This window comes from Oncorhynchus tshawytscha, linkage group LG10 (genome assembly GCF_018296145.1).
Source record: "Oncorhynchus tshawytscha isolate Ot180627B linkage group LG10, Otsh_v2.0, whole genome shotgun sequence".
In the NCBI taxonomy this organism is placed as follows: Eukaryota; Metazoa; Chordata; class Actinopteri; order Salmoniformes; family Salmonidae; genus Oncorhynchus; species Oncorhynchus tshawytscha.
Window position 1 is genome coordinate 54,439,897 of NC_056438.1, and position 24,298 is coordinate 54,464,194.

The 24,298-nt window shown below is 42.4% G+C and overlaps 1 protein-coding gene across 1 annotated transcript in view; it reads right to left on the bottom strand.

The window, feature by feature from the left end:
- Positions 1-556: 556 nt before the first annotated feature.
- The window catches only part of LOC112260448 (laminin subunit gamma-1), a 76,577-nt gene continuing 52,835 nt past the window's right edge, over positions 557-24,298 (bottom strand). The window contains exons 8-28 of the mRNA XM_024435562.2: positions 23,027-23,163; positions 22,698-22,820; positions 22,379-22,568; positions 22,062-22,174; positions 21,157-21,378; positions 20,312-20,500; positions 19,070-19,315; positions 18,695-18,848; positions 18,239-18,381; positions 17,802-17,980; positions 17,436-17,592; positions 16,912-17,117; positions 16,340-16,419; positions 15,924-16,061; positions 15,642-15,786; positions 15,155-15,304; positions 4,983-5,097; positions 4,523-4,722; positions 4,031-4,189; positions 3,445-3,544; positions 557-3,244 (exon numbers count right to left, since the gene is read on the bottom strand). Of these exons, the coding sequence (XP_024291330.1) occupies positions 2,988-3,244; positions 3,445-3,544; positions 4,031-4,189; positions 4,523-4,722; positions 4,983-5,097; positions 15,155-15,304; positions 15,642-15,786; positions 15,924-16,061; positions 16,340-16,419; positions 16,912-17,117; positions 17,436-17,592; positions 17,802-17,980; positions 18,239-18,381; positions 18,695-18,848; positions 19,070-19,315; positions 20,312-20,500; positions 21,157-21,378; positions 22,062-22,174; positions 22,379-22,568; positions 22,698-22,820; positions 23,027-23,163 (3,403 nt within the window). The 3' untranslated portion in view covers positions 557-2,987. The remainder of the gene's footprint in view (positions 3,245-3,444; positions 3,545-4,030; positions 4,190-4,522; positions 4,723-4,982; positions 5,098-15,154; positions 15,305-15,641; positions 15,787-15,923; positions 16,062-16,339; positions 16,420-16,911; positions 17,118-17,435; positions 17,593-17,801; positions 17,981-18,238; positions 18,382-18,694; positions 18,849-19,069; positions 19,316-20,311; positions 20,501-21,156; positions 21,379-22,061; positions 22,175-22,378; positions 22,569-22,697; positions 22,821-23,026; positions 23,164-24,298) is intronic.

The window sequence follows — 24,298 nt, forward strand, 5'->3', positions numbered from 1 at the left end:
TAGTTACACTATATTAAATCAAGAGTTCAATTTCACATAAGTTTTTTTTTTTTTAAAACCTTAAAATGAAAATCACTTATCGCATTAAATAATCTTTATAAATTACTTCGTTAAAGCAAAACAATAACTAGTGCTTTACAAGGATGGTGAAAACTTGGAGAAGTGTTTGGGTTAAAATCTGCCTAGAAGTCACAGAGGGTGCACAGCGGGACAGGTCAAAACGCTGAACTACGGCATTTCAACAAGTCTTCATTCGTATAAAAAAATTATGATGTATACAATTCTCCATGTAGACTATAGTAAAGCAGAGTTTATTTAATATAACAGGCTTTTAAAATGCAATATTTGTGCACATTGACATATGTATTTTTAAAGCACTCATTTCATGTGACGACCCAACTAATAAAACTGTCCTAAATGTCCCTAAATACTAAATAAACTCAAGATAAAACTACATGGCGGAGTAGACTGGAGTAGATTCATGAGAAACACTGTCATAGTGTTCTGTACATTGCATTTGCGGAAATGAGTCAGTATGACATTCAATACAATCAACTGAAGAGTTCCCGTAATTATTCTTTATTACTTCAATGTTACGATTGAATTTACAGGCACTTGGGTAACAAGCTGGGTTCTCTCGGGTCCTTACAAATGAAATGTTTCAGTGACTAGGTGCCTTGTATTGTATTGTACTGTACGACAGAACAGAAGATGCACTCCATAGCCAAAAGACCACAAACGGATTGTGCAACACATACATAACATCATCTACGGGAACAAAATAATACAAATACTTGAGACATTATAAATTAGAAATACTGTTTTATAAATCAAACAGTATGTGCTGCACATCCGTCCACAGCAGCGTGGTTACCTGGAGGAGTAATAGAGGGTAAAAGATGGTTCACTGCAGAGGAGATCGTTTTAGTCCCCACCACACCATCTATAAAATTAGGTAAAAAGTTAGCTAAACAAAACTATCAAACAGATAACATGATAGAAGGCTAAGGAAAGGAGTGAGTATTGGTGTATTGAGGATATGAGCGATGTTGAATGGGAACTGGGAAAGACGAGTAGTTTCCAGGTTCTAACCTATTCATTTACTGTATGGAGGCTGGCTGACTGATGTTCTGGACCCGTCGACAAAATCCCTGCTGTTCTCCTGAAATGCAAGGACACCATGTAGTGAACATGCGAGGAGACAAGTGTATGTCTGAAATGTAATGCAACGTGTGCAATACACGTGATGCCCTCGTTAGGGACTAAGTGATGTGAAAATGACAATCACATAGTAAGGCACAAAACACTAACAAAAAAAAAATTGGTTAACTAGCAACTTGTGACCAACCTTATTTTCTTGGAGACAAGCGTATAAATTCAGTCAAATGAAACGTTAGGCTTAATGTAGACAAATGGCTTCTTTAGGACCATCCCTCACACACACACACACACACACACACACACACACACACACACACACACACACACACACACACACACACACACACACACACACACACACACACACACACACACACACACACACACACACACACACACACGTGTCCTGATCTTGTCAGTCAAAGGTTCTTGTTATAAAGGCATTCATCAATTAACTTGTGACCACCCACTGAGAAGTAAACAAATGAATAATGGCAGCGCTATGAGGCAACAACACTGAGCCATGTATACAAGCAAGCATATTATACCACAGAACTTATCATATATATTTATATATTATGTGGAGGTTTCAGTTGATTGTTTTTGTGATAGAACCTATATGAGGTGGCTGTTGGGTCTTGGGTTCAACAATCAGCCAGCCCTGAATCATTTAGGCATATATTTACACAAATAACAGTTCCTCACTCTTCATCAGAATAAAAAAACATTCACACAAAAATATAACATTTGAAATCATTATTAGCACCAGTGTATCAGATAAAGTCTTGCTACGCAAATGTACAAAGTTGCATAGTGTAGAATGTTGCCTTGTAGTGTAGAATGTTAATGTGTGATTTGCAGCAAACCTGTATTAAGCAGCAGCTTCGGGAGAAAAAAAAACAAACTAAAATCATGATTTGTAGTGTTAAAAGAAATGATTCAAAGGATATTTAACCATGATGTTTCACTGGGCAGTAGAGGCCTGTCTCAACTGGCAAACTTATCAGAGACATTGTAAAAGACCCACAAGCTGGTTTCATTCGACAGCTTTTCAGTTGTGCATGTGGAACAGAATAGTTGTGTTGAATACTGTAAAAATGTATAATAGTAACAGGAATACTTTCTCCATGTAAGACATGTAGCTTTGGGAGCGAATGGAGGCAAATCAAACAGAAACTTAAGGATTCCTTCACGGTTTGTTTAAAAAAAATAAATGGTTGATAACACAGAGGATGGTACATATGCATTGAAAGTTTCTCAATTCCTTCAAGCAAAAAAAATATACATTTCACAGACAAACCATTCCCAACATGCCCTTGGGTCTAAAATGATGGGTAAGGATAACTTGTTTGACACCATATCAGATTTAAAAAAGTTATATATAATATGACACAGACGCATCTGAAAAGGCTGAGGACATTTTTCCTTGTTTTCTCTGTTGATGTGGTTTCGGTTGTGATTCCTCCACGTCGTAGCGTAGGAACAGTCTGGAGGTGGTGCAGTCATGTGGGTTTTCTGGAGTGAGGTAAGCCACACCTCTAACCTGCTGCACCTAAGGAGAATGGATACGCGGTTTTTAACGACCGCCCTTAGTTCATTTCAGGTTCTGCCGCTTATGCTCTTCCTTTCTTTAAAAACATGAAACTTGGCTTAAATTGGCTTCTTGCTTAAAAAAAAGACAAACAAAAGACCAAAAAAAAGACAAACTGTTTTGGTAAAACGGTGGCATTCTGCCCGAGTGTTAGATGTGGGAAGGAGTGGTACAGACGGGATATGAGGAAGGGTACAGGGGTCGGGATATAAGTCGGGGGTGGAGATAGAGGGGGTTAAGGTCGCTCTATGGATGGGGTGTTGAAGCAGCCGTTGGGTAACGTGTTCTTGATGTCGTTGAGGTTGGCGATGTCAGACTGGATCTCCTTGATCTGCCTATCGTAGTCGGTGATCATCTCCTCCTGGCTCTTGGCCACGTCGTTCAGCTCCGACAGCTTGCGGTCCAGGTCGCTGTTCGCCATCTTGTCTTTGGCCTGCTTCAGCGACCCCTCAATCAAGCCCAGCTTGCTCAGGTCCACCTTGTCAATGTTGCCTGAACCGGAAAAAGAGGTGTAAGCTTTAGCTCAATGATTTAAGTACAGTCATTTTCACTTGTGCAAGTAAAACCCTGAATGATGGAATATTGTTTGGTTACACACGATGCACAAGCCAGAAACAATAACAGAACAGAATCACAAGACAATTATAGCCCTCTCAGAAAAAAAACAGTTTGCTAAATCAAATACCACTCACCCAGTGACTTAAGCAGGTCGTTGATGGTGTTGAGAACGGTCCTGACTGCACTCTTGGCTTTCCGAGCGTTGTCCTCAGCTTCCTTCGCATTGTCTGATGCCTGAAATACCAAAACAACATAGTTGACATGTCAGGGTCAGGATTCCAGACCACAACGAAGATAGCTGTAACTCAGTAAACACTTGTGAGGTCCTTTAACCTTCAGTAGCTTGCTCATCCACTTCCACTTCCTATTGCATATTGTTTAGTCTCATTGTAGTCATTAGTCTCTCTAAACAACTTTAACAAGGACTATAAACATTTTGCAACTCCAGCTCTGTGTACACAAACACGCAGAGCACATGGGGCTGATTTCCAACCCAAAGAGATCTTCTAGGAATTCCTAAGTATTGGGTTCCTAAGATTCTGAGAATTTAATGATATCAGTGGATTGAAACAACAGAGCCCCAGATACAGAGCATGAGTCCCAAATTACACCATATTCCCCTATATAGTACACTTCTTTTGACGAGAGCCCTATGGGCCCTGGTCAAAAGTAGTGCACAACACAGGGTGCAATTTGGGACGCACACAGACAGACACGCACCATGCTAGCCATCATCATGTCCTGGTCGGCCTCAGCCTTCTTCTTGGCCAGCTCTGCCTCTGCTGCACTTAGCTGGTCCATCATGTTATTGACCTCTCCATCCAGCTTCTTGGTGTCCTCAAAGGCCTTCTCTGCATCCACCTTGGTCTTAGCAGAACCCTGTGGGGTCCACAGGCAGAGGGGGACAGAGAGGGATTAGTGATGTTGACAACTTGAAAGTAGGTATTACATTAATTATAGGTTTAATGGTTTATTACAGTATGTGAAACATCAGATGAAAGGGGGACAGAGAGGGTTTATTATTTTATGTGAAACATCACATTAAATTACCATAAAAACAAATCAACAAAACATTTAATCTACTGAGACACCATTTATATATACACTTTATATCAAGAGGCCACCATTGATTTTGGCCCTGTCATTTCAGGACTGTAGCATATACAATGGTCATAATGTATCTAGTTATAATATAACACAAATATAATGTACCTTCTGCGCAAGGCTGGCTATCTTCTCAGCCTCCTCCGCCTTGCTCTTGGCCTCCTTTGCGTCTGCGCCTGCGTTGCCTAGCGCCCCCTCAGCCTGCTTGGTCTTCTCATTGGCTGCAGCGATGGTGGCGTTGATCTCTGGGATTCTCTTCATGGCGTTCTCAGCTGCTGTCTTGTTGTCGTTCACCCTCTTGTCAAAGTCTGTGTTGACAATGGAGAAGGAAAATGAGAAGACAGATTGATTACGTATCTAATATGTGACAAAAATACTGGTGACTCACTACTTTGCATTATACTATTATTATAGCAATCCCTTTAACATCCATCTGAGATCCTACGTACTAGTCTGGATACGCTTTTCACTGTTACCATTCAGAATCAAATAAGCCCCTGATCTAAGGTTAGTATGGGGTAGAGAGGGACCCTTCTCTGGCCTCCCTACCAGTCCTGTTCCTACGTACCTCTCAGATTTCCCAGAATGTCTTGGGCCTCCTGGTAGGTGGACCTCCCCTTGTTGGCGGCCTCCTCAGCCAGTGCCTTGGCAGCATCAGCACGAGCCAGCAACTGATCTGCAGTCTGGACAGACAGAGACAGACAGAGAGACAGACAGAGAAAAAACAGACACAGACAGACAGAGTCACAGACAGAGACACAGACAGAGACACAGACAGAGACACAGACAGAGACACAGACAGAGACACAGAGAGAGACACAGACAGAGACACAGAGACACAGACAGAGACACAGACAGAGAAACAGACAGAGACACAGACAGAGACACAGACAGAGACACAGACACAGACAGAGACACAGACAGAGACACAGACAGAGACACAGACACAGACAGAAAAAGACAGAGACAGACAGAGAGAGACACAGACAGACACAGACAGACAGAGACACAGACAGACAGACACAGACAGACGAGACAGAAAAAAGAGACAGAGACAGACAGAGACAGACAAAAGACAGAGACACAGACAGAGACAGACAGACACAGACAGACAGATGACAGACAGACAGAGACAGACAGACAGAGACAGACACAGACAGAGACACAGACAGACAGAGACAGACACAGACAGAGACAGACAGACACAGACAGACAGATGACAGAAAAAACAGAGACAGAGACAGACAGACAGAGACAGACACAGACAGAGACACAGACAGACAGAGACAGACACAGACAGACAGATAGAGACAGAGAGCGAGACAGAGAAAAAACAGACACAGACAGACAGACAGAGACAGATGGGGGAATCAGTCATCAGTGAATTTAAACATTTTTCTGGGTGCTCCTAACTTTTCTTAGCTAGAAGCATCAGTGCTACCAATGAAACATGTTCATTTAGAGCCATGCATACTACTCAATTAATTTGAATAATTCTGGCATCATGGCCTGCTGATTTTCACTATACTTAGTTGCTGAACGAGTGAGGAGGCCCATAAATACTGTGGTAATTCGTCACTTATGCAACATGGTCATTTTCAATTTCATGCGTCCTTTAATGAGGCACGCTAAAGCTAATCTTAGATGGAGACACACTCCAGTTTTTTCATGTAGGAAACCACCACCGTACGAGGTTTACATACGAGGCATAGATCACATGTTGATGTTTGTCTATTTAGAGCAAAGTTTATAGACAAGAAAGAGAAAGTAAAAAAAGGTAGTGTCGCAAAAATCTGGTAATGTTCCCAAACTTTCCAGGGGCCTCATTTATAAACGTTGCTTACGTACAAAACATGCAATCGCCAGTTTTCACGCAAAAGTTGACATTTATAAAAACCTGAACTTCACATGAGAATGTTAACTCCTCACAAACCTTAAACTTTACATACAATATCTAGTGGTTGAAGTATTGCATTGGAGGCAAGTAAGTAGGCTTGTAAATAGGCATATTTTGTGCAAATGGGGGATGTGATGACACGCTATTGAAAATAAAATAAAAAACAGGAGCCATTTGCCGCTGTTTGTTTTATTTTTGGAATCTAGAATAATTAGACATAGGAGTCCATTTCCTATTTATTTAATTTTCAAAACAATTTGCAGAAGAAATTCCTCACCTTTTCTGGTTGTGATGGGTTCGTATTCCCGGCCTATAACAAATGACCATATGAAACTCTCATTTAATTTGAGCCTAGTAAATAGATAGGCTATACGTATTTCACGTTTTGCTGTATGTGATCCAATAGACAGTGTGGTTTATAATAGGCTACACGGTCGAATTTAACAGTTGAACAGACAGTTGACCTTTTACATTGAAAAATGTATGCTACTACTGTAAGTAGAATACTGTAATTACACTGAAAATATAAACACAACATGTAAAGTGTTGGTCCCATGTTTCATGAGCTGAATCAAAAGAAAGATGGCAGAAATGGTCCACACACACAAAAAGCTTATTTCAAATGTTGTGCACAAATTTGTTGACATCCCTGATCGTGAGCATTTCTACACAAACTATTAGAAAGCGTTTCCGATAAGCTTATCTTCGTGCTCGTAGTCCTCACCAATTTTTTTATTTGAAACATTGTATCAACTATTAACTTGGGTCTGCCTGAAGCTAGTGAACATGCAACATTGTATAAAATATTCTGGTCCCTCAGAGTTGCCAGTGAGCTCGAGACAGACACAGCTGTAGGCTATTTGTGCAAGGGTTAAGAAGCAGTGCTTGACTTTGGCAGGAGATCACCGGAGCGGAGTACCGGCACGTCAAATTTTATACTGCTTGAGCTCCTGTTCCTCTTATAGAATATTATCTCAAAGGTATTGTGGAGCTCGTGCACCTAAATATAAAACAGTACCAGCACCCAAAACGAGTACCAGAACCTATTTCAGTCCAACGCAAGCACTGATAAGAAGTAACCAGGTTGGCCTATTTCATGACGTTTTCACTGGATCAGAGTGATTATTGAAAGGGAGAGAGCTGGATTTTTAATTTTTTTATATATATTGAAGAACTATTGTATTCTCAATGGATGGAAAAACAGACTTGTTTGATGTGAAGAAAACATTAACATGAGAAGCTCCACAGGTGTGTGGAGACAATGTGTCCACTCCGACAATGACAATGGAAAGACAGGAATAAGAATATTGAATGCCATAACAAAAATGACCATCACCAAAGTAACAAACATTGTAGATTTGATAGAAATTAACAGTAAATGTACTACTGGTGATATAATGTAAATGGATATTGACATACACAAACAATTCACACAAAGAAGTTCTGAATATTCACAAACAGGCAGGACGGAGCACATTCTGGAGAGAAGTGCTACACAGAGCCCTGCACATTGTAAAATAAATAAATAAAATGTCAGAGGCGCATGGTGATGCAGTACAGAGCTTGATTTGGCCTCTGCATGCTTCGCAATTCCATCACACCGTCCGTATGGAGCCTCCAACCACATTTTCGGATCAAGCATACATTTTATTCTAAGCCTCCGCAATGGATGGAGATGGATGCACACACACACACACACAGAGATTAGTCTCAAAACGGCCTGAAACAAGGAACTTTCTTCTGAAACTCATCAGTCTATTCTTGTTCTGAGAAATGAAATCTATTCCATGCGAGAAACTGAATTACAACGCTGTGTACTACTTCCTTCACAGAACAGTGCAAACTAGCTCTAACCAGAATAGAAAGGGGAGTGGGAGGCCCCGGTGCACAACTGTGCAAGAAGACAAGTACATTAGAGTGCCTAGTTTGACAGACAGACTCCTCACATGTCCTACTAGCAGCGTCATTAAAAAGTACCCGCAAAACACCCGTCTCAACGTCAACAGTGAAGAGGCGACTATGGGATGCGGGCCTTCTAGGCAAAGTTGTAAAGAAAGAGTCATATTTCAGGCTGGCCAATAAAAAAAAGATTAAGATCGATCTTTTACCTGACACTTGACAGACAAATTTAAGTTTGAGGTGTACAGATCACAAAGAAGAACATTCATGAGATGCAGGAAAAAATTAAACGATGCTGGGGGAGTGCTTGACGCCATCTGTCAAGCATGGTGGAGGCAATGTGATGGACTGGGGGTGCTTTGGTGGTGGTAAAGTGGGAGATTTGTACAGGGTAAAAGGGATCTTGAAAAAGAAGGCTATCACTCCATTTTGCAACGCCATGCCATACCCTGTGGACGGCGCTTAATTGGAGCCAATTTCCTCCTACAACAGGACAATGAGCCAAAGCACAGCTCCAAACTATGCAATAACTATTTAGGGAAGAAGCAGTCAGCTGGTATTCTGTCTATAATGGAGTGGCCAGCACAGTCACCGGATCTCAACCCTATTGAGCTGTTGTGGGAGCAGCTTGACAGTATGGTACGTCAGAAGTGCCCATCCAACTTGTGGGAGGTGCTTCAGGAAGCATGGGGTGAAATCTCTTCAGATTACCTCAACAAATTGACAACTAGAATGCCAAAGGTCTGCAGGGCTGTAATTGCTGCAAATTGAGGATTCTTTGACAAAATCAAAGTTTGGACACAATTATTTCAATTAAAACTCATAAATTATAACCTTGTCAACGTCTCGACTATATTTCCTACTAATTTTGCAACTCATTTCATGTAGGTTTTCATGGAAAACAAGAACATTTATAAGTGACCCCAAGCTTTTGAACGTTAATATATATTATATATATGAAAATAGTGCCCTCAGAAGGTATTCAGACGCCTTGACTTTTTCCACATTGTTACGTTACAGCCCTATTCTAAAATGGATTAAAGAAACAAATCCTCAGCAATCTACACACAATACCCCATAATGACAAAGAGATTTAGATGTGCAAATTTATTTTAAAAAACCAAAACAGAAATACCTTATTTACATAAGTATTCAGAACCTTTGCTATGAGACTCGAAATTGAGCTCAGGGGCACTCTGTTTCCATTAATGCTCCTTGAGATGTTCCTATCACTTGATTAGAGTCCACCTGTGGTAAATTCAATTGATTGGACATGATTTGAAAAAGGCACAGCTGTCTACATAAGGCTCCACAGTTGACAGTGCATGTCAGAGCAAAAAACAAACCATGAGGGCAAAGACAGCATTACGTCGAGGCACAGATCTGGGGAAGGGTACCAAAACATTTCTGCCGCATTGAAGGTCCCCAGGAACCCAGTGGCCTCCATCATTCTTAAATGGAAGAAGTTTGGAACCACCAAGACTCTTCCTAGAGTTGGTCGGCCAGCCAAACTGAGCAATGGGTCTTGGTCAGGGAGGTGACCAAGAACCCGATGGTCACTGACAGAGCTCCAGAGTTCCTCTGTGGAGATGGGAGAACCTTCCAGAAGGACAACCATCTCTGCAGCACTCCATCAATCAGGCCTTTATGGCAATGGCCAGGCAAAAGCCACTCCTCAGTAAAAGGCACATGACATCCCGCCTGGAGTTTGCTAAAGGCCACCTAAAGACTCTCAGGACCATGAGAAACAAGATTCTCTGGTCTGATGAAACCAAGATTGAACTATTTGGCCTGAATGCCAAGCTTCATGTCTGGAGGAAACCTGGCACCATCCCTACGGTGAAGCATGGTGGCGGTAGCATCATGCTGTGGGGCATGTTTTTCAGTGGCAGGGACTGGGAGACTAGTCAGGATCAAGGCATAGATGAACAGCACAAAGTTCAGAGATCTTGATGAAAACTTGCTCCAGAGCGCTCAGGACCTCAGACAGGGGTGTGGGGTCACCTTCCAACAGGACAATTACCTTAAGCACACAGCCAAGCCAACGCAGGAGGGCTTCGGGACAAGTCTCTGAATGTTCTTGAGTGGCCCAGCCAGAGCCCGGACTTGAAACCGATCGAACATCTCTGGAGAGACCTGAAAATTGCTGTGCAGCGACGCTCCCCATCCAACCTCACAGAGCTTGAGAGGATCTGCAAATAAAAATGGAAGAAACTCCCCAAATGCACATGTGCAAAGCTTGTAGCCTCATACCCAAGAAGTTCTGAATACTTTTGTAAATGTGATATTTAAATTTTTTTGCTTTGTCATTACGGGGTATTGTGTGGAAATTGATGAGAAAAAACCTAAACAATTTAATATATTAAAATAAGGCTGCAACCTAACAAAATGTGGAAAAAGTCAAGGGGTCTGAAAACTTTCCGAATGCACTGTATCTAGTTGTTACTGCTCGAATAAAACAATCTCGGTGACCTACAGCCTAACGATCAAACAAACGAAGGGTCGACTAATTGGGGTCCTACTAAACAAAATATCTATTAGTCTTTTGCATAGAAGTGTGGGCAGTAGCATTTACTTTTAAATTGTTTTGAATATACAATCAATCTTGCAGAACGCGCAGACAATGTACGGCATGCAGGGGGAACCAGCCATGTTGCAGACACCGATGTCGTGCTCCTGAACAAACTAAACAGCCTTTGCCCGCTTTGAGGATAACACAGCGCCGCTGACACGGCCCGCTCCCAAGGACTGTGGGCTCTCCCTCACGTCGGCCACAGAGAACAAGACATTTAAGCGTGTTAACCCTCGCAAAGCTCCCGGCCCAGACGGCATCCCTAGCCGTGTCCTCAGAGCATGTGCAGACCAGCTGGCTGGAGTGTCTACGGACATATTCAATCTATCCCTATCCCAGTCCGCTGTTCCCACTTTCTTCAAGATGTCTACCATTGTTCCTGTACCCAAGAAAGCAAAGGTATCTGAACTAAATGACTATCACCCTGTAGCACTCACTTCTGTCATCATGAAGTACTTTGAGAGGCTAGTTAAGGATCATATCGACTCTACCTTACCTGACACCATAGACCCACATCAATTTGTTTACCGCCCCAATAGATCCACAGACGATGAAATCGCCAATGCACTGCACACTGCCCTATCCCATCTGGACAAGAGGAATACCTATGTAAGAATGTTGTTCATTGACTATAGCTCAGACTATAGCTCAGCCCTCCAAGCTCATCATTAAACTTGGGACCCTGGGTCAGAACTCCGCCCTGTGCAACTGGGTCCTGAACTTCCTGACGGGCCACCCCCAGGTGGTGAAGGTAGGAAACAACACCTCCACTTCGCTGATCCTCAACACAGGGCCTCCACAAGGGTGTGTACTCAGCCCCCTCCGGTACTTCCTTGTTAACCCATGACTGTGTGGCATGCATGCCTCCAACTCAATCATCAAGTTGGCAGAAGACAACAGTAGTAGGCCTGATTACCAACAAAGACGAGACAGCCTACAGGAAGGAGGTGAGGGCCCTGGCAGAGTGTTACCAGGAAAATAACCTCTCCCTCAACAAAACAAAGGAGCTGATTGTGGACTTCAGGAAACAGCAGAGTGAGCACACCCCTATCCACATCGACATGAACGCAGTGGAGAAGGTGGATAACTTCAAGTTCCTCGGCGTACACACCACTGACAATCTGAAATGGTCCATCCACACAGACAGCTTCGTGAAGGAGTCTGAAAAAAATTGTCTTGACCCATAAGACAATCAAACCTTTACAGATGCACATTTGAAAGCATGCTGTCGGTCTGTATCACTGCCTGGTACGGCAATAACACCACCCGCAACCGCAGGGCTCTCCAGAGGGTGGTGTGGAATGGTCAACGCATCACCGGGGGCACACTGTCTGCCATCCAGGACACCTAAAGCACCAAATGTCACAGGAAGGCCGAAACGATCATCAAAGACATTAACCACGCGAGCCACAGCCTGTTCACCCCGCTATCATCCAAAAGGCAAGGTCAGTACAGGTGCATCAAAGCTGGGACCGAGAGACTGATAAACAGCCATCAACTAGCCGGCTACCATCCGGTTACTCGTCCCTGCACCTTAGAGGCTGCTGCTTTTTTACATTTTAAGTCGGAAGTTTACATACACCTTAGCCAAATACATTTTAACTCAATTTTTCACAATTCCTGACATTTAATCCTAGTAAAAATTCCCTGCCTTAGGTCAGTTAGGATCACCACTTAATTTTAAGAATGTGAAATGTCAAAATAATAAAAGGAGAATGATTTATTTCAGATTGTATTTCTTTCATCACATTCCAAGTTTGTCAGAAGTTTACATACACTTAATTAGTATTTGGTAGCATTGACTTTAAATTGTTTAACTTGGGTCAAACATTGCGGGTAGCCTTCCAGAAGCTTCCCACAATAACTTAGGTGAATTCTGGCCCACTCCTCCTGACAGAGCTGGCGTAACTGAATCAGATTTGTAGGCCTCTTTTCTCGCACACGCCTTTTCAGTTCTGCCCACACATTTTCTATAGGATTGAGGTCAGGGCTTGTGATGGCCACTCCAATACCTTGACTTTGTTGTCCTTAAGCCATAACTTTGGAAGTATGCTTGGGGTCATTGTCCATTTGGAAGACCAATTTTCGACCAAGCTTCAACTTCCTGACTGATGTCTTGAGATGTTGCTTCAATATATCCACATTATTTTCCTTCCTCATGCTGCCATCTATTTTGTGAAGTGCACCAGTCCCTCCTGCAGGAAATCACCCCCACAACGTGATGCTGCCACCCCCGTGCTTCACGGTTGGGATGGTGTTCTTCGGCTTGCAAGCCTCCCCCTTTTTCCTCCAAACATAACAATGGTCATTATGGCCAAACAGTTCTATTTGTGTTTCATCAGACCAGAGGACATTTCTCCAAAAAGTATGATCTTTGTCATCATGTGCAGTTGCAAACCGTAGTCTGGCTTTTTTATGGCAGTTTTGGAGCAGTGCCTTCTTTCTTGCTGAGCGGCCTTTCATGTTATATCGATATAGGACTCGTTTTACTGTGGATGTAGATATTTTTGTACATGTTTCCTCCAGCATCTTCACAAGGTCCTTAGCTGCTGTTCTGTGATTGATTTGCACCTTTTGCACCAAAGTACATTCATCTCTAGGAGACAGAACGCGTCTCCTTCCTGAGCGGTATGACGGCTGCATGGTCACATGGTGTTTATACTTGCGTACTATTGTTTGTACAGATGAACGTGGTACCTTCAGGTGTTTGGAAATTGCTCCCAAGGATGAACCAGACTTGTGGAGGTCTTGGCTGATTTCTTTTGATTTTCCCATGATGTCAAGCAAAGAGGCACTGAGTTTGAAGGTAGGCCTTGAAATACATCCACAGGTACACTTCCTATTGACTCAAATTATGTCAATTAGCCTATCAGAAGCTTCTAAAACCATGACGTACTTTTCTTGAATTTTCCAAGCTGTTTAAAGGCACAGTCATCTTAGTGCATGTAAACTTCTGACCCACTGAAATTGTGATAGATTATTTCACTTATAATTCACTGTCTGTAAACAATTGATGTAAAAATTACTTGTGTCATGCACTAAGTAGATGTCCTAACCGACTTGCCAAAACTATAGTTTGTTAACAAGAAATTTGTGGAGTGGTTGAAAAACGAGTTTTAATGACTCCAAACTAAGTGTATGTAAACTTCTGATTTCAACTGTACATAGAATCACTGGTCACAATAATAACGGAACACTAGTCATTTGAATAATGTTTACATTCTGCTTTACGCATCTCTTATGAATATATTGTATTCTATTCTACTGTATTTTAGTCAATGCAACTCCGACATTACTCGTCCTAATATTTAAATATTTCTTAATTCCATTCTTTTAGTTTTTAGATTTGTATTGTGTTGTATTGTTGTGAATTGTTAGATTCTACTTCACTGTTTGAGCTAGGAACATCAGCATTTCGCTACACCCACAATAACATCTGCTAAATATGTGATTGTGACCAATAAAATGTTATTTTATTTGATGTTTAGTTGGAAAAAGTCCCTGAAAAATATCAAAAACATTCTGCCCACAGCTCTACAGAAATGTGATCTAATTAGCCATTGCTCTTTCTTTTAGAAACAGCCATAGCCCATTTCAATAGTTCAAAATTCAACCGCAAATAAAAGGGGCGTTATTGTCACAATAAATGCTGAATGGTACTGATGGGGGAGCAAAAAGCCTATACAGTTACATTTCGGGATATCATTTTTTACAATATACCGTATCGTCTTGACAATATCGCAATATTATTTTTGCGTTAGTTGGCTGCACCATCTTCTTCTTCTTAAATATGGAGCCAATTTGTTTTTAGCACTTTTTATTTCCATTACTGATCAAAACTGATTTTCTCATGTCTCTCTCTTGTCCCTCTGCAGCAGACATATGGTGAGGAACCCGTTTGGAACATCGAATCACAATAAAATCACAGTACCAAATCGGCAATAAATATAGAACCGTGAGAATTGCAAGACACATCGTATCGGCACCTAGGTATCGGGATAATATTGTATCGCAAGGTCCCTGGCAATTCCCAGCCTTAGTGAATGGAGGGTGTTTTTCAGATTTCTAACGCACGTTCACAGTTTTAGGATGGGTTGGATTTATAAACATGCACGGTGTGCGGCAAGTTTATAAATCAATGTTTTTTTACGGACATATTCCTTTCATTAATGGCACATGCAGATATTTAGTGTGAAATTTACACAATTGTTATGAGGCCCCTGATTTTGCAGATATCCTCGTTGGAAGATTCCTGGAATCTGGCTGGAAAAAGCAGGAAATCAGGGAATCCTCCAACTGGGTTTCTGGTAGCCTGAGAATTTGGGAAAGTTATCAACATTTTGTAACCCTAAGTAATGGTCTCCTGTCCTACCTGCTGCTCAGTCTTTCCCTTCTCCAGCAGCTTGCGGACCTCAGTCTCCTTCCCTCTCAGGTCGTCCCTCAGGTCGTTGTACTCCTTCTCTGTCCTGTCAATCAGCTTGTCCAGGTCTGACGCCTCCTTCTTGATCTTGCTCGCTTCACCCTGTAATCAGAAGTCATGGTAAGTTATCTTTCAAGACTTGGAAATGACTTCAGTAATGTCCTGATGGCCATTTACATTTATGTCTTGTGATACACAAACCCTTTCAATGAATCTGAAGAGTATCCTGTCAATCATTCGAGACAGGGAACATATTCCAAAGGGTTGTTTCATCAATGAAGAGACGCCTGATGATGCCGCCTACCTCCCAATTGACATCCTATTCCCTTTCTAGTGCGCCAATTTTGACCAGTAGTGCACTATTAAGGGAATAGGGTGCCATTCGGGATGCAGAAACTGTCTCCCCCTAAAAGAGGAGTAGTCACTTCATGCAACTGACCTCCAGTGATTTGGTGTTGAAGGGTGGCAGGCTGGTCAGGTTAGCGTAGATCTTCAGGGCTTTGTCGCCTGCCTCCTCTGCCTCAGCATGCACTTTGTTGGCCTGTTTCTCCAGGTTATTAGCCAGGTCCTTTGCTTCATTGTACCTAAGAGGGTGAACAGGACAGTTTCAATTATTGACATGTTCTGGACAGAATAAATGTTCCTGAAATGGGATTTATTTCAATTGAGAAAATAAAGGAGGAATCATCACAGAAAAGTGCTGTTGCTGACAGTGACATACTTCCTGTTGAGCTCGTCAATGTCTTTGTTGGTCTTTCCCTCGCCATCTAGAGTCTTCATCAGCAGGTTGAGAGCCTTGGTGGATGTGTCGTTGGCATCCTTGGCGATCTTCTCGATTTGATCCGCATCCATTTTATGTCTACAGATGTAACAGGATGAGGCTTATTATTTCATCGACTACGTGACGGGGCTTCTTACAGCTCAAGAAAAATAAAATAGAAAGTGGTGATTGGGTTCACGCACCCAAAAATATACATTTTAGTTCTGGCCTACCAATTATATTGATTTAATTAAAGCAATTCATATTTCATTTTTTTGCGTGTTCCCCATTTTTCAGCCAAGAATAGCACATCCCAGACATCCCAGGCAATACATTTCAGAGAACAACAATTGTTTCATCATTGTAGCAGTTCTTACTTGTCGGCCAGATTGCGAGCCTCCTCTGCCAGAAGCGTCATGTTGTTAGGATCTGCAGTGTTTGAGGGAGTTTTGATGTCCTGGGCGAGAAAAAAAATAAAGTACGAAATCAATGAACCCCCATTATTTATTTTTCATGCAGGAGGACTTGCTCATTGTGCTACGGGACCAAATATGAACCGGGGGTCTGTACAACAAAAATAGACAAATAACATGGTGCTCAAAGCATCGAGATCCTACCCTTCATAATATCATTATTTGTTATATACAATATTTGACCAAATATGATCCGTTTTTAGAATGAAAGCGTTCATTTTTTTGTCATGTTGCTGTTGGATGCTAATGTCCATTCTATGGATTCTATATGTAATTATACAGCTCCAAGTATCTTACTGAACACCTGGAGCAATATAATTACATATAGAATCCCTAGAATGGACATTATTATCCTAGCAACATGACACAAAAAAGATAACTTTCATTATAGAAACTGATCATACATGGTAGAACATTGGATGAATATTGTATAAGACAAATACATTTCTCAAAATTATCATTAGGGGATGACCGACCAGTTTGCTGATGGCGTCCTTGGCCTTATCCAGTTCCTCGCGGGCACGGTCGACCAGGTTCTCAGCGTCTCGGACCCGGTTGCGGGCCTTGTCGGTCTGGGTTCCCGTGTCGTCCACACCGTTCCTGATGTTCTGCAGACGGTTCCACTGAGTGGTCAGCGTGTTGTTCAGGTTTCCCAGGCGCTCCAGCAGGCCTTTGTCTACATCTGAAAATATAGATTAAGAAGTAAATAAAAGTACATTTCACATAGTCCTCTCTGATCCAGCACCTGGGACAAGGTTTAATGGATGTGTGCATACCACCCCACTACATAACTGAAAACAGCATTCACAACTAACATTCCTGAATCATTTGATTTAACTCTACTGGGATAGAACAGCATTCTTTCAAGTTAATTATGCCGAATAGTTCTTTAAAAATTGACATGAGGTCCTTTCTTGTCTAATTCTAGTTGTTTCAAGCGAGACCTACTTTAAAATATATACATATATTTTTTTAAATTGACATATTTAGAGTCCTGCACTTTTGCTGGTCTGAGCCTCCTCCAGCAGATCCATGATGGCTTTCTCTGCCTGCTTCAGACGGTCCTCAAAAGCCTTGTCACTGACAGCCTCTGACGTAGAGCCCAGGTTGTCAATCAAATTCTGCAGGTCATGCAGCTTCTGTCTCTGCTGGTTCACCTATGTAAGTGTAAAACCATAAGGGTTAGTGTGGTTGCCTATGCAGCTATACAGACATGTCAAGCACACAACTTAATTAAATATATTTTTAAAATATTTGGACAAAGACAGTGAAGAGAGACAGGAAAGGAAAGAGGAGAGAGTGTGCTAGAACTCAACTTTATTAACAAAAATAATTAACTGACGAAAACAACACCAAGAGTCTGTACCTTGTCTCTGATGAGAGAGTAACAAGCTGGACACTGCTGGCAGCCAAGAGTAGAGCGGTTGTAGAAGTAGTTCTCCTCACACATGTCACACCTGGCTCCTACAAAGCCTGGGCTGCACTCGCAGCGGCCATCGTCCTTACACTGGGTCGTGGAGGAGCCCTCTGGGTCGCAGTCACACGCTGAAGTAGAGGAAGAAGAGAAACAGATCAATTAAAAAGGCTCGTAAAACATGTGTGATTCCAGAGTGGAGGTTTGAAAAGCTACAATGACAAATACAGAGGGGAATCTTCAAGTTAGAATGATGTTCTCTTGCCATCAGACACAAACTCCAAACGTGATATAGTAATGCACATCTGCACGCCATAATATGAAATGTTGCAAGAGTTTAATCACAATGGTCGAGGATAGAGAAAGGAGGAAAAGTATGGTAGCCATACGTTTGCAGCCAGACAATCCGAATCCAAAGAAGTTGACCTCGCAGCGTTCACAGCGCAGACCGGTGACGCCGGGCTGGCATTCACACTGACCGGAACTGATGTCACACTGACCATTGGTGGACCCAATAGGATCGCAGGTGCATCTGTCACGACAACAAAATAAAATCAAGGCGTACTACAACTTAGCTATTGAAACATAGCCATGAACACAATCAAACAGCTAAAGCTTCATATAACAGACCACAATTTCTAGTAAGATAATTATTAATTTTAATAATTATTAATGTTTATTAGTCTTTATTTTTGTATTGAATGTGACAAATTACAAACCAAAAAAAGATGATACATTTCTTTGGATTTTCTACAAGGAGTACCTTATTAATTACTCAGAAATGCTTCCACTAAAAGCTGGATATTAAGGTGTAAAAAGTGAAGGTCTACAGAGTGGGTACTGACCGTACGCAACCTGTTCCGCTCTGCAGGTTGAAGAAGCCAGGCTCACAGACGCTGCAGTCCCTGTTGGTGACGTGGGCGAGACACGGGCACTGGCCTGTGACCTGTAGACAGCTGGTTTGTCTGTCCACTGTGCCGTACGGAGAACAGGAGCAGGCTGGGGACAGGAGAGAAGAGAAACCCATGACTACCACTGCAAGCATCAGTCATCTCTGTATAATATGTGGAACTCAACAGTACACAGGATAGAATGGAATAGAGAGAGACCCATTATCACTGATGAACACATCAGTCAGTATGTGGAACTCAACTGTACACACACACACACACACACACACACACACACACACACACACACAGGTCATTTTCTCATCTTACGCTTGCACTTGTCGTTGGGGTTGGTGGCCAGAGGGCTTCCATAGAAGCCCTCTTTGCAGTGGTCGCAGAATAAGCCGTCTGTGTTGTAGATACACTTGAGGCACGCCCCGGTCTCTCGGTCACAGTTGCCCACAGCGTTGGGGTCGATGTTGTCGCTACACTTACAGGCCTGACACACCCTCACCGACCCGTTCTCACCCAGGGGGTCTCCGAAGAAACCGTCGTCACACAGCTCACAGCGCTTGCCTGGGGAAAGATGCAATTCATAGTTTGGATTACGTGATAATGAATATATTTGAATATCTAATAAAAGCTGCCATACATACAACTCCTGAATTGAGAAATAGGTACATACAATAAACACAATTTGGAACATTCATCATGAAGTTTTATCCATTTACAAAGTTGAAGTTTGGTATCTTTTACGGAATCAAAGTCTGTTAATAGAAAGGAAATGTTTCAGGCCACCTTTATGTCTGTATGGGAATGTTATTTACATGTATGTTGCAGCATCCACACTTTAAACCCTTGGTTGCTGTATATTGTTGTGCCCCAAGGTTCATTACTGGCTCTGGTTTCAAAACTTACCACTATTCCTTATATCTAGAAATAGTTTTGGGCCTCTTTAGCCACCCACCAGAAGAGAACAGAATTTTATGTTATTTATCTATAAAGCGTTAATGCAAAAACATCCAATGTATTTGACATCTCTAAACTCTTATCGAATGACTCATTCTAAAACTAGGTTGATGAATTACACTTCAGATCCCCCCCAGTTTCTACACAGATTGGAAAATGCACCTACAGTTATGCTGCACCCTACATGTGAAACAATTTACACAAAACTATTAGAATGGATGTTCTCGTGCCTCTTACACAATTAAAAAAATCTCTTTCTGATCTTTTAAATGTTAATTGTGATTTTTTTTTCTTAATGAGTATGTCTTGTGCCTGTGTATTTATGCATATGTTGTATGTTTGTATTAAAAAACAGGCTCTACTGCAAATGAGACTTTGGTCTCAGTTGATCCTCAGTATAAATATGTTTTCATTTTATTTTTATAAACAGTCTTGAATTGTGATAAATAGTAAATAATTCAACCAGTGTTTGACACTTTCAAAACTACCCACAGACTATGCCTAACAGTTGATTTGGTTCTAATCTATAAATCTGCAAAGTCTCCACCACAGATTATTTACATGCGTTTTTTGTTTTTTAATCACAATCTCTTTAAATATTACCTGTGGTTCCTGTGGGACAGTTGGTGCAGACAACCTCCTTGGTCTTGGGAACGACAGCACAAGTGGATCCTCCGGGGCAGGGGCAGGGCTTGCAGTCGCTGGAACTCCCCACAGTGGAGTCTCCATAGGAACCGTCTTCACACCTCTCACAACTGAGACCAGCTGTGTTGTGTTGGCAGTCACACATCCCTTCAAACAGACATCAAACACACACGTCATGTCTCTGATTAAAAGGGGTTGGGTTAAGCGCGGAAGACACACTTCGGGTGAATGCATTCCGTTACGCAACTGACTAGCTATCCCCTTTCCCTTCCCTTCCACTAGCCACCACCAGGGGGGAGTCTAAGACCGATGAGCGTTTAAAGGGCCCACTATTTTATATCCAGACACCTTTTTATAGTAGATGAGAGAGTAGGCTGCCTATTTTATTTAAGCTTTATTTAACTAGGCAAGTCAGTTAAGATAAATTCTTATTTACAATGACATCCTATCAGTCATGTTTTTAAACCAACCACAAATCTCTTTATAGCAGAGTGTTATTACTGGCTGATGTTGGTGTGATCTGTTACTCCATGTTCTGTTCCACTCTAAGATAACAAGGACTTTTAAATGTTGAACCATCCACTGTTCCAAACACAGACACATTTAGACATAGCAGATAGAACCCCAGGTGTACTGCGTGGCCCCTGGCTGAGACATATACCCAACCAGTCATGTGATGATTGAAGACTCGTCTCCAGTCTGTACTCCTTGTTGTTTCCCTAAGGGCCCTGCTCTACAGTAGTGCACTATATAGGGAATTGGGCGCCATTAGGGTGTCAGCCACTCATTGTCATCTCCCTGACCTGTGTCGGGGTTGCACGTGTCACTGTGTCCGTTACAGTTGCAGGCGTCACAGGAACTGAAGGCCCCCAGGTCTGGTCTGTTCCTCCTGTATCCCAGGGTGCAGTTCTCACAATGCTGTCCCATGTAGCCCTGAGGGCAGGTACACTTCTCTACCCAGCGGGCCGGGATCCCGGGACCTCTCTTCGCCGTGATCAGCATTACATCGTCAAGGTAGCCAGCACCTGGGGAACGATGAGCATTGATTAGATGTCTGCATCATGTCTTGAGAAAGGCCACTAGGCCGAAATGTTGACATGGAATCAAAGACACAGACCACCAACATTCTTGTCTCCCAGCTTTCTATTTTCATTGCATTGATTAGGCTCAATTGGTAATGTCTAAAGTATTGAGCTAAGTGACTATTACTATGTTTTTGCCCTTAGAGTTATCTTGATATTTGTTCGGAGAGGATCTGATGACCTCAATAACAGGGGAAATCATCACCATGTAGTGTCTTTAGGGGAAATGAGAAAGGGGAAATGAGAAAGATTCAGCCTTAACCTGAGCACTAATATTATGACTATGTTGGAGTTTCAACATCCTCTCTGTGATTAGCTGAGAGATGTCCTCAGAACGGTTAAAAGCATATGAAATCCAAGCGTATCAGTTCGCTTGATCTAACTAACTCCCAAGCTTGTCATGGTCCAATCCTACAGATACTACTGTAGGCTTGGGCCCATATTCATGAAGCGTCTAAGTAGGAGTGCTGATCTAGGATCAGTTTTCTGCCCGTTATGTACAGGGGAAACATGATCATAGATCAGTACTCCTACTCTGAGATCCTTTATGAATACAGGCCCTGAACCAGGATGTATGGTTTACATTGTGAAATGAGGTGAGGCGGGGCGGATGAGTGGATGCATACTTCTCTCGCTGTAGGTGCCACGGATCTTGATGGATGTCAGATTGTGCAGGAGCTTCTGGAACTCAGACTGAGGGAGGGTGGGCCTCCAGGGGTAGTCTGTGCTGTCGTGGAGCCTAACAGAAAAAAGAGGGGCATTCACAACATCAGATAAGACAAATTTATGCATTTGCTTTCTATGTGACAATTTCAAAATTATGTTATTACCACAGATTAGACGGTAAAAAGTCAACTTTCATTTTACAAATGATTTACTTTTGTTGTGCTGGTATTCTACAGTATACACATCTGTAGGTTATGGCTGCATGATTTCCACCAACCTGAACACAAATGTCTGCATGTTCTCCCCAGGATAGGCATTTCCCTGAGCAATGAGAGGCACAGCCACTCTGAGGCCAGCCCCCTCCAGAACCACATCTTCAGCTGAAAGGCGTGTGTCTCTCCTGTCCACCCGGAAGTTCAGGGTGAGGTTCTGGCCGTAGCTCAGCAGCTGATTGCCCAGGAACCTCTCTACAGTAACGAGATCAGAAAATACTTGTTAGGCTCACTCCAATGAAGTCTTCTTCACCCCAATAGTTTAAAAATAAAAGTCCCTCTTTCTCAAGAAAAGTCTTTGAGTTAGTGTCAGTCACACAGTACCTGGAGCCACAAAGTACATGGGGAAGTAGTCCTCAGAGATGAGGGAAATCTCCTCTCCACCAGCAGACCACTGGACTGAAACACTGGAGCCGTCACGCTGCTGGGCTGTCCACTGCTCATCATCTAGGAACAGGTTTCATGTATGTTACATTTCATTCTATCAAGGCATATCTTTACATCACAACTCCCTCTGAATGATCCTAATCTAAACAGTGATATTTGCATACTTCCTGAATATTTATATAAACTTACTTCCGCTTCTTTTTTATTAGTAAATAAGCCTGGTCTGAGCCCATAATGAAAAGGTGAAAAGGTGTGTATGGGCTCACCTTTGTCGAAGGTGGAGGAAACAGTGTCGATGCTGTAACCTTCAGCGCTGTCACACACAGAGGAGTGTTGGAAGCAGAAGCACAGAGTGCAACCTTGCGGGTTCTGGGGGTCCAGGTTGAAGTAGCCCAGCTTACACCTGAAATAAACCACATTAGCCTTTTAACATCAACTTACATAAAAAAATTATATGAGCATGGGTAAGTCTATCTGCAAATATGAGATAAAGTCAACATATATATTTTTCATATTTTTTTTATTTAACTAGGCAAGTCAGTTGAGAACAAATTCTTATTACAATGACGGCCTACCGGGGAACAGTGGGTTAACTGTCTTGTTCAGGGGCAGAACGACAGATTTTTACCTTGTCAGCTCTAGGATTCGATCTAGCATCCTTTCCGTTACTGGCCCAACGCTCTAATCACTAGGCTACCTGCCGTCCCATATACTGTAATAATTCATTTCATTATATGAAAACAAAGTTAACTGTATGAAACTGAGTTAAAATATGGCTTTAGGCTTGGAAATGTGAAAGTATTGACATACAGTTTGAGGCGTAGGCTATATTCTATAATGAGTCCCATATTGCCTTTCAAGTAAAATGCGCTGACACCTTAAGCAAATGACAGCCTTTGGGAGAACAGCAATTTAGTAGACTGTGAAACTGCTGTCTTCAAAAAGGCAGACAGGCAAACAGTCTGTAATTTCAGGCACTTGTTGTGAGTGACCATGCAGCATCTGACAAACTGAATGCATCCGAAATGGCACCCTATTCCCTATATAGTGCACTACTTTTGTCCAGGCCCCATTTAAGTAATGCCATTTGGGACAAATCCATAGTGGGGGGATTATTCATACCATCTGTGGCCCAGCTGGGAGGCTGGGAGGAATGTTACACCCACCAGTGTCTGTGGAGCCGGGGGTTGTGGAGCCGGGGTTAGGTGGTGGCCATTGCACAAAGGCAGAGAGAAGAGTGTCTCAGGCAGGCAGCAGACAAGGTAGTGGTGACTGGCTGGGTGGCCGGACTTGGGAGAAGCCATAGAAGGCCTGGCTGCCAGCCGGTCTCAGTGGGGAGGAGTGAGCTATCTATGGGTTATTTTGTCTCCTTCGCTGCGAAGGGAGTCATACTGCCTGTCTAATTCCATTTTACACACACACAGAGCATTCTTTCATTGAGAGAGAGGTACTCTCCTGTGTGTATCTGTGTTTCTGTGTGTCAGGGGCTGCTTTTAAACCTCTGTGGTTTAACCTCAATATGTCATAACAGAAGATGA